The sequence below is a fragment of the Salvelinus fontinalis genome, chromosome 4 (genome assembly GCF_029448725.1).
Source record: "Salvelinus fontinalis isolate EN_2023a chromosome 4, ASM2944872v1, whole genome shotgun sequence".
Taxonomy (NCBI): Eukaryota; Metazoa; Chordata; class Actinopteri; order Salmoniformes; family Salmonidae; genus Salvelinus; species Salvelinus fontinalis.
In genome coordinates, this window is record NC_074668.1 from 85,314,313 (window position 1) to 85,325,313 (window position 11,001).

At 41.2% G+C, this 11,001-nt stretch overlaps 1 protein-coding gene across 2 annotated transcripts; it reads left to right on the forward strand.

Annotated features, from left to right (window-relative positions):
* Positions 1–250: 250 nt before the first annotated feature.
* On the forward strand, positions 251–5,948 carry LOC129852817 (uncharacterized). 2 transcript variants are annotated; one of them, XR_008759052.1, is made up of 6 exons: positions 251–2,281; positions 2,397–2,560; positions 4,547–4,767; positions 5,044–5,173; positions 5,280–5,380; positions 5,488–5,948. XR_008759052.1 is itself a non-coding variant. In XM_055918465.1 (6 exons), exons 2-6 carry the CDS (start codon positions 2,450–2,452, stop codon positions 5,624–5,626), a joined length of 702 nt encoding a protein of 233 aa, XP_055774440.1. In that variant the 5' UTR covers positions 251–2,281; positions 2,397–2,449; the 3' UTR covers positions 5,627–5,947. The 2 variants fall into 2 exon arrangements, 1 of the variants encoding a protein (XP_055774440.1); XM_055918465.1 differs by having other exon boundaries at positions 5,488–5,947.
* Positions 5,949–11,001: the final 5,053 nt, after the last annotated feature.

Genomic DNA, 11,001 nt, shown 5'->3' on the forward strand with positions numbered 1-11,001 from the left:
ATTTTCATTCCTGTTGCGACTTCACACCTGATAAAGAAGTGCATTATGTAAGCATGTAATTAAATAAAATGTTTCCCATGCGATTTTACCAGACATAATTTATACAGTCTATATTTGTCAACCTACTAAATTATTTACAAAAGCATTTGCAAAATCACAGCCTCTTGTGCCTTATTGCTTAATTCTATGACTGTACCTGACTTAACCTTTTAACAGAGGTAATAATAGAGATGTCATCCCACAGATCTACTGGACCTGTAGAAGCAGATGTTTGAAGAATGAATATCGGCCCAGCTCAAATCCAGTTCCAAATTGTACAGACGGTGCATGGGGTTCAAAGGCAAACAGATCCCATTATAAAGTGCATTATTGACAGGAAGTTGAAGAAGCTGAAGAAATTGATCAGAGGCAGCAAGGACTTGAATAGACTGTACCCTTGTGCTGAGTGGAATGATGATGTTACCCTTTTAATTGCTGCTGTTGCATTTACAAATGACAATATTTGTACATTTCTTCTGAAGGAAGGTGCTAACCCCAACATCCAATCAGCAAATGGTTGGGTTCCTTTGCATTATGCCACACTGTCAAAAGCTCCCGTCAGTTTAGTGAGTAGATTAATCGCTGCAGAAGCAGATCCAGAAGGGACACATCCAGATCTTTACTCCACTTCAATTGGCGGTAAACAATGACAGAGAAGACATTGTGAAAGAGTTGATGATGTCTGGAGCATGTGCTGAAAGAAATCTCAAAGCATATCCCGCTACTGACCAAAAGATAGCAAGCATGATTCAGAAATTCTCTTCAGAGAGTGAGAATTTTGTCAAATTGAAGATTTTTTATGATTTTTCTTGTGCAATAGGACTCAAATCAGTGGAGGATGTTTTCAATGAATATGGCAAACACATGCTGGTGGTGAACCCTGTGAATCATCTTACACTATATGACTTGTCCTTTAACGCCATTGGACCAAATGCGGATCAGTATCGTCAAGCATCCATAAAGTGGCTGAGAGAATCTCAGAAAATTGATCTCTACATTGAAGAGGCAACCAATCGTTTGCCTAAAATGCCCAAACATTTACAAGATATGGTAGTGAATTGCTTGACAGCTGTTTTTAACATTACGAAAGAAATATCTCTTGAACTATCACTGGTAGTAATACCCATTCTTCTGAAATACCTCACACATGAATCCAAAATTACCCCTCAAGGACTAAATCGCAACATTTCAGTTGTCAGTATACTGTATGTGATTACCCAGAAAACTCCAAATCACAAACATGGCTGGACCCTCCCTTTTGTTGAGGAGTTATGCAAGAGGATCATCTCATTCACTGATCAAGCATATCTCTCCAATCCTCAGACCTCAAACTTAGGTGTTTTAACTTTTGGTCTGTTTGCAGATCTGTACACCTTCGATTGTGTACCTGCGATTATCACATCACGAGGGATAACCGCTGTGCCGGAGAAAATACTTGTTACTGCTGAAATGGAGATGGATGAAGACCTGAAAGGAAAACTGAGGAAATTAGATATGTCCCTACAAAGTCCAGTCCCACCAATGGATACAACTGAACAATTGCAGGGAATGAATCTATCAAAGAAGAAGAAGAAGAAGAAAAAGAAGAAGACGACAATTCAGGAAGAGTTGTCGGTAGAGAAAAGTACACCTGACATGACTGAGAAGCCAGATCTTGATGCTTCATCAATTCCAGTTGAAGAATCCGGTGTACATGGTGAACATTCCAGTGTTAAACCATTTCCCTCCACCCCCGATGAATTGAAACCCCTGGAATGGCACAAAGTTAGTGAGCGGTGGAGGCCTCAGTTGGAGGAACTCAGCAACATAGACCCAGGCAAGGTTTACAGATTGGGGATTCTGAATCTTGTAGTCCATCCGGATTTCCAAATCGCCAAAGGAAGTGATGGAACCGAAGTCTTTCTGGGCTTGAAGGATGATGGTACTGAGGTAGCTGTGAAGAGAATGCTCAAGTCAAACTACCAAGCTCTGAAGAGAGAAGAGGGTTTTTTATGACTACCTCAGCTGGAAAGTCCCTGCATTGTGAGATATGTGGACTTTGCAGAGGACGAGCACTTTGGTTACCTTGTTCTTCAGCTCTGTGAATACACCCTTGATGAATACATCAAAGACCACCTACCAGAGGACAAAACCCCTGTCCTGAAGAAAATAGTGCACGATGTGCTCTGCAGTCTAAGCGTTCTGCATAGTCTAAACACACAAATTCTGCACCGGGATATCAAACCCCAGAATGTTTTAATAGGTAAGACCAGACCATGTAGTAATTCAACAAAAATCTGGGCTAAAGAAATATTTATTTGATTTGCTATTTATTAACCTATGTTTCAATGTTACACTTTATATAATTTTCTGAACAGATGTTACAGGCAGAGCGAGATTAGCCGATTTCGGTATAAGTCGACAATTGAACATGGGACAAACAACTCTACACACAATCAGTGCAAGAACAAAATGTTGGAAGGCCAGAGAAACTTTAGATGAAGACAGTGGGATCGGATATAAGAGGAGCACAGATATTCAGGTTAGTTTTCAATTTTAAATAAGTCTGCATACCTGGTTAGAATGCATACTATACTATATTGTGAAGGAGGAGAAGTCCAGTGGCGACATGACACAGGCTGGTTCCCAGAGTAGCCCTCTACAAGATCGACACCAGACACTTCATCAACCATCTCCCTGACCACCACCTTCTGATCAAGCCATGAACTGTCCCTCTCTATCTTTGGAGGATGCATGCGCTCAAAGACTCAGCCTCTATTGGTTGACCTAGCTAACTATAGTTAGCTAGGTCAACCAATACATCATCAAGAGTAGCCTAGCTATAGTTAGCTAGGTCAACCAATACATCATCATGAGTAGCCTAGCTATAGTTAGTTAGCTAGGTCAACCAATACATCATCATGAGTAGCCTAGCTATAGTTAGCTAGGTCAACCAATACATCATCATAAGTAGCCTAGCTATAGCTAGGTCAACCAATACATCATCATGAGTAGCCTAGCTATAGTTAGCTAGGTCAACCAATACATCATCATGAGTAGCCTAGCTATAGTTAGTATTATGTATTGGTTGACCTAGCTAACTATAGCTAGGCTACTCATGATGATGTATTGGTTGACCTAGCTAGCCATAGCTAGGCTACTTATGATGATGTATTGGTTGACCCAGCTAACTATAGCTAGGCTACTCATGATGATGTATTGGTTGACCTAGCTAACTATAGCTAGGCTACTCATGATGATGTATTGGTTGACCTAGCTAATTATAGCTAGGCTACTTATGATGATGTATTGGTTGATCTAGCTAACTATAGCTAGGCTACTCATGATGATGTATTGGTTGACCTAGCTAACTATAGCTAGGCTACTCATGATGATGTATTGGTTGACCTAGCTAACTATAGCTAGGCTACTTATGATGATGTATTGGTTGACCTAGCTAACTATAGCTAGGCTATTCACGATGATGTATTGGTTGACCTAGCTAACTATAGCTAGGCTACTCTTGATGATGTATTGGTTGACCTAGCTAACTATAGCTAGGCTACTCATGATGATGTATTGGTTGACCTAGCTAACTATAGCTAGGCTACTCTTGATGATGTATTGGTTGACCTAGCTAACTATAGCTAGGCTACTCATGATGATGTATTGGTTGACCTAGCTAACTATAGCTAGGCTACTCATGATGATGTATTGGTTGACCTAGCTAACTATAGCTAGGCTACTCTTGATGATGTATTGGTTGACCTAGCTAACTATAGCTAGGCTACTCATGATGATGTATTGGTTGACCTAGCTAACTATAGCTAGGCTACTCTTGATGATGTATTGGTTGACCTAGCTAACTATAGCTAGGCTACTCATGATGATGTATTGGTTGACCTAGCTAACTATAGCTAGGCTACTCTTGATGATGTATTGGTTGACCTAGCTAACTATAGCTAGGCTACTCATGATGATGTATTGGTTGACCTAGCTAACTATAGCTAGGCTACTCTTGATGATGTATTGGTTGACCTAGCTAACTATAGCTAGGCTACTCTTGATGATGTATTGGTTGACCTAGCTAACTATAGCTAGGCTACTCATGATGATATATTGGTTGACCTAGCTAACTATAGCTAGGCTACTCATGATGATGTATTGGTCGACCTAGCTAACTATAGCTAGGCTACTCATGATGATGTATTGGTTGACCTAGCTAACTATAGCTAGGCTACTCATGATGATGTATTGGTTGACCTAGCTAACTATAGCTAGGCTATTCACGATGATGTATTGGTTGACCTAGCTAACTATAGCTAGGCTACTCTTGATGATGTATTGGTTGACCTAGCTAACTATAGCTAGGCTATTCACGATGATGTATTGGTTGACCTAGCTAACTATAGCTAGGCTACTCATGATGATGTATTGGTTGTTTGTTTTTTGCTATTGAAGCGCATTGAGATTGTTATGAAAGCGCTATAGAAATGTAATACATTATAAATTATTATGTACTTTTCAGGTGGCTGGGATGTTAATGTATTACATCATCTCTGGTGGACATCATCCATTTGGCAAAGGCATCCATTGTGAAGTTAACATTTTTCAAGGGAAATACACACTGGAACATGTTGAGGATGAAGTGGCCAAGGACCTCATTGAGTGGATGATCAATGAAGACCCAGAGAAGAGACCTACAGTGGAGGACACACTGGCCCACCCATACTTCTGGCCAGAGGAGAGGTGAGAAGCAGTGCTTACACTTGTCAATCAGAAGGTTAGTTAAGATTAGTGATTTACTTATAGCCATCACTTTTTCCAATGGACATTTACCTTTTTTAACGGATTCAGGTTTTAACCATTTGGTCCCGGGGCAATGAGGACAATGAGGACAAAGTGTGACATTGTCGAATGGGTTGCAATGCTCAATTCTAACAACGATTTGTCCCATTGCAAATGTGAACACCGTTTGACACTGACCCAGTTGAATGCATTTAAAGGTACACTGTTGTTTTTCAGGAGAGTGGAGTACTTACGGAAAATTGGTAACGAGAAGGAAGCAGAGAACTGTCGCAAAGCAGACCCAAACCTCCTTCATGCTTTGGACCAGTGTGCGGAGGGGAGGTCCTTCACAAATTGGAAGTCCAAAGTGAGCAAGACGCCATTTTATCCATTTTATTTACCTGTACATTCGTCCTAGTGTAGTGGCTAGTCTAGTAGTACTCACACTTCTTGTTATTTATTTGTGTACACAGATGCCGCCTGAGTTGATGGACAAGTTGGATGGTAAAAGGAAGGCCTACCCAGAAAACACATTGGGTTTGTTGCGCTTCATACGCAACCTTCATGAGCACTAGTAAGACATATTAATAGTTTAGTCTAAAAACATGTACATTCACTTTATTTACTCTCTTACCATTGAAGGTGGTTAAATATTGTGTCTCTCTCTCTCTCTCTCTGAAGCACTGAGGACGCAGATTCTGTTGACATGATGACAATGTTCCCTGATCTCTTTGGATGCGTCTACAAGTTTGCGAAGAAAATGGAGTGGAATTCAAGGAATAGTCTGAAGAAAACGTTTCACAGAGAAGATGTAAGATAATGATTCTGACATTTGGAAGATTAACACTGACTAACTTCTGAAATCTTGGTTTGACTTTTCTGTTGCCATTTAAATGACTCACTAGTGTAAGTGTTAGATGATTGATAAACTGTAAACTGAATGTTCTTTCAAGGAAATCAAGAGGCTACGCAGCCCTTTGCCTCTGATTGCCTACTTGGTGTTTTGGCCATTTTCTTACATCATTATAACAGCACTTATCTTATAAGCTTACATGAAATATATAACATATTTTTATTACAATATGAAATGTAACAATACTTCGTAATATTATTCAATTTGCCTCAGTTTATTCATGGTTTGTTTACTGTATGTATAATAGCAGTGACACATACTGTACATACATAGACCTTCTTTGTTGAAAAGTCTTGAAACGAGCTGAATCTATTAATAAAGTGTGCCTCTTTCTTCACTCTGTACAACAACCCTCTTAGTTCATGGAAACATCAAAGATTTACAACATATACTGTTGAAGTCGGAAGTTTACATACACCTTAGCCAAATACATTTAAAGTCAGTTTTTCACAATTCCTGACATTTAATCCTAGTAAAAATCCCCTGTCTTAGGTCAGTTAGGATCACCACTTTATTTTAAGAATGTGAAATGTCAGAATAATAGTAAAGAGAATGATTTATTTCAGCTTTAATTTCTTTCATCACATTCCCAGTGGGTCAGAAGTTTACATGCACTCAATTAGTATTTGGTAGCATTGCCTTTAAATTGTTTAACTTGGGTCAAACATTTCGGGTAGCCTTCCACAAGCATCCCATAATAAGTTGGGTGAATTTTGGTCCATTCCTCCTGACAGAGCTGGTGTAACTGAACCAGGTGTGTAGGCCTCCTTGCTAGCACATGCTTTTTCAGTTCTGCCCACAAATTTTCTTTTGAGGTCAGGGCTTTGTGATGGCTACTCCAATACCTTGACTTTCTTGTCTTTAATCCATTTTGACACAACTTTGGAAGTATGCTTGGGGTCATTGTCCATTTGGAAGACCCATTTGCAACCAAGCTTTAACTTCCTTACTGATTTCTTGAGATGTTGCTTCAATATATCCACATCATTTTCCTTCTTTATGGTGCCATCTATTTTGTGAAGTGCACCAGTCCCTCCTGCAGCAACGCACCCCCACAACATGATGCTGCCACTCCTGTGCTTCACAGTTGGGATGGTGTTCTTCGGCTTGCAAACGACCCCCTTTTTCCTCCAAACATAACGATGGTCATTATGGCCAAACAGTTCTATTTTTGTTTCATCAGACCAGAGAACATTTCTCCAAAAAGTATGATCTTTGTCCCCATGTGCAGTTGCAAACCGTAGTCTGGCTTTTTTTATGGCGGTTTTGGAGCAGTGGCTTCTTCCTTGCTGAGCGTTCTTTCAGGTTATGTCGATATAGGACTCGTTTTACTGTGGATATAGATACTTTTGTACCCGTTTCCTCCAGCATCTTCACAAGGTCCTTTGCTGTTGTTCTGGGATTGATTTGCACTTTTCGCACCAAAGTACGTTCATCTCTAGGAGACAGAACGCATCTCCTTCCTGAGTGGTATGACGGCTGCGTGGTCCCATGGTGTTTATACTTGCGTACTATTTTTGTATAGACAAACGTGGTACCTTCAGGCGTTTGTAAATTGCTCCCAAGGATGAACCAGACTTGTGGAGGTCTACAATTCTTGGTTGATTTCTCTTGATTTTCCCATGATGTCAAGCAAAGAGGCACTGAGTTTGAAGGTATGCCTTGAAACACATTCACAGGTACACCTCCAATTGACTAAAATTATGTCAATTAGCCTATCAGAGGCTTCTAAAGCCATGACATAATTTTCTGGAATTTTCCAGGTTGTTTAAAGGCACAGTCAACTTAGTGTATGTAAGCTTCTGACCCACTGGAATTGTGATACAGTGAATTTTAAGTGAAATAATATGTTTGTAAACAATTGTTGGAAAAATTACTTGTGTCATGCACAAAGTAGATGTCCTAACTGACTTGCCAAAACTATAGTTTGTTAACAAGAAATTTGTGGAGTGGTTGAAAAACGAGTTTGAATGACTCCAACCTAAGTGTATGTAAACTTCCGACTTCAACTGTAGTTGAACATCAACAGGTCCATGTTTGTCCTCGTCTGAAATGTTGTCATCAATTCACAGCAACGCACTGATTTTAACACAACACCGTGACAACCAACTCCTGTGGAAACCAGCCCTGCCATCCCATACACAAAGCTATAGGGCATTTCTCAGATTCAGATCCACTAGCAACTAAGCTACTAAACAGTAACTGTTTGAAAATAATATCCAATCTGTATTCTTAATGAGTGCTAATTACATACTCTCCTCTATGTTAATTGCCTTTTCTAATGGTCTTTATTAGGCCTGTGTTCCCTTAGACTGAGTACTCATGCTACTCAAGTAAAAAAAAAAAAAAAAAAAGCCAGCTGGTTTGCCACAAGCTAATAGCTAACCACTGCTAATATCAATGCAACAAACATTCCATGTCGATGGACTAAACTGTGCTTCCAGCAGTACATTATGAGCACTGAGCTGATCTAACGCTCACCCAAGTCAATTTGCATTCGCATTACCCTCAGGCCTCTGTGGAAACATGTACCCGGTGCTGCCGTTAGCCTCAGGGCCTCACCTGTCACACTATCCAGACAGCGTCAGGAAGCCCCAGCAGCTCCAACTCTAGCCCCAGGCTGCTCCCCCGGCCTGTACTGACAAGCTGCTTTCTCACCTCTCTGATGGCACATCAAGTAAGTCGTGTGGAAGGAATTGCATTATTATATTTGTGTGATTCCTGCTCACACCTTTTCCTGTGTGTTTGTGTGTGTGTCTTTTTATATATGTGTGTGTGTGTGTGTATGTTTGCACACTTGCAAGCTTGTAATGTGTACAGAATGTACGTATGTGTGTGTATGTATAGGTTATTTGTGGGTGTGTGTGTACGCGTTCACACATTTGTGTGTGTGTTTGTCTGTGTTTATGAGTTCATACATCTGTGTGTGTGTGTGTACATGTAAGTGTGTGTGTGTTTGTTTGTGTGTGTGTGGTCTGAATTTCAGAGGGAGTGTGCCAGATAAAGCTGATGCAGAGCCACAGAGCTCAGACTGGGAGGTGAGACTGGGAGGTGAGCCACAGTGCAGAGCTGAGACTGGGAGATATTTACTGTTGCCAGGATCCAGAGACCTACTGTCTGTCTGTCTGCCAGCTAAGACTAACAAGTGAATGCAGTCATCCTTTCTCTCTCATGGTCAAGTACAGTGATACATCCTATTAGCTCTGTGGACACACAAACCCCCTAGAAATAGCATTTGACCTTGAGGGGACTAACAAAATGTTCCCAGTTGATACATTTTTTGTTTGTCTACTATTGTTGTGGGGACTTCTGGTCCCCACAAATATAGTTAAACACACACACACACAGACAGAGAGGAACCTTTATGGGGTGTGGGGAAGAAAGACTGTCAGTTACTGACGTGGTACAGTGTGTGGCATGAGAAGAAGCATATACTATGTTACACTCTACCATAAATGATGTCGTTCATTACTCCAGCCCCTGGATCATGCAGGACAGACACAGTGAATAAGCTAATACTTAATCCCTGCTATCAATGGTATCGAGGTGATGTTATTCCATAGTGATAACAAAGACGTGTATTTAATATGCAGGCTTTAATGAGTTAGAATTCCACAGTAAGAATCAGGTTAAGTTAGTAATAGGATCCATCTGGTGTGTGTGTGTATGTTTACATGTTGTGTCTGCTGCATTGCTCCCAGTAGGTTACAACCTGTTCTAGTCACTGGGCTGTATTTCAGGGCTCCGACTGGTGCTTCCACAGGGTTTGGATCCCTGATTTATTTCAGGGCTCCGACTGGTGCTTCCACAGGGTGTGGATCCCTAATGAAGGGGGAAATTTGTGCTTGGTAAGCATGGCAGGATTTACGACCCTTGTCTGAAGTGACAAGGGATATAAATAAGCACTCTGGAGGGACCGCTTCACATGGGGAATTATGGCCCTCCCAACATGAGTGTGTGTGCGTGTGCGTGTGCGTGTGTGAGAGAGAGAGAGAGAAAAAGTTTGTGTGCTTACCTTTCTATGTGCTACCATCCATGGAATGCCACAATGTTGTTTGACTCTCAGCCATTCTCCATTTGAGCAAACAGACTGCCTTATTACAAGTTGGTCAGGTCTTCATTGGCCCTTGTCTACTCCTTAGCAATTACACTTAAATGTCTCTTTTATTATTTATTTAACCAGGCAAGTCAGTTCAGAACAAATTCTTATTTATACTTTATTCACGGGTTTGGCCTACCCCGGGCAAAACCCAGACAACGCTGGACCAATTGTGTGCCGCCCTATGGGATTCCAAATCACGGCCGGATGTGATACAGCCTGGAATCGAACCAGGGACTGTAGTGATGCCTCTTACACTGAGATGCAGTGCCTTAGACCCCTGCGCTACTCGGGGGCCCAGTGCTGTCAGAGTGGGAGGAATAATTGAAATAAAAAGTGAAACCTAAAGATCTAAATGTCAGATGGAAAAAGCAGATTTGTCCATTAGTTTTAGGGCAGGGCTATGGCTATCATCACTGATGACAAACATTACAACCCATCTAATGGATTACACCACTGACTTCCTAATCACAGAGAGACATGGTGTTCCCTTGGAGATACAGGATGTACTGTACCTAGCTGCAACAGACATTTTTAGACCCAGACACACCGATTACTTTTCTGATGTGTGTGTGTGCGTGCGTGCGTGCGTGCGTGTAGGTTCCGAAATGAACAAGCGCCAAATGCGGGTAGATTTTCCGTTTGGCGAGTAAATCTCAGAAGGCTATCCGCCACATTGGCGAGTAAACGTTTGTACCAAAATAGTAATGTAATAAAATATCTGGCATGATGGCTCAGAGGAAATGACTCATGTTTGCCAGCCACAGACCGTCTCTAGTGCTCCTAGTTTCATGGCACTGTTTACCATACGGGACATCAGCTACCCGACATTGCTAACTTGCCACGGGTCTGCTGCTAGCTACTGTTCATTAAATAGCTGTTATGTGGCAACATTTACCTGGAGTAAGCCAACCTTTGAAATGAAAACCCACCTACGAAAAGGTGGACGAATCACATAAAAAAATAAAGTTTTGTGAGAAATGGAGGTTTGGAGATAAAGGAGTTTCAAGAGGTTGGCTACAGTATAAGGCTGAGGCTGTGGTGATGAGTTGTTATATCTGTCGCCAGAATGCTAAAGATAAAAACAGAAACAACTCATTTGTCATCGGAAATAAAACAATGAAGCTGGAGTACATTTGTGACCATGAACACAGCAAGTGTCACATTGCCTGCGAGTCTGTGT

Bases quoted from the DNA above. Each gene is read 5' to 3' on its own strand.
- LOC129852817 (XM_055918465.1), top strand. From the start codon at position 2,450: ATGGGACAAACAACTCTACACACAATCAGTGCAAGAACAAAATGTTGG. The intron at 2,561-4,546 runs GTTAGTTTTCAA...TGTACTTTTCAG, and splicing joins AGAGGAGCACAGATATTCAG to GTGGCTGGGATGTTAATGTA. The intron at 5,381-5,487 runs GTAAGACATATT...CTCTCTCTGAAG, and splicing joins CGCAACCTTCATGAGCACTA to CACTGAGGACGCAGATTCTG.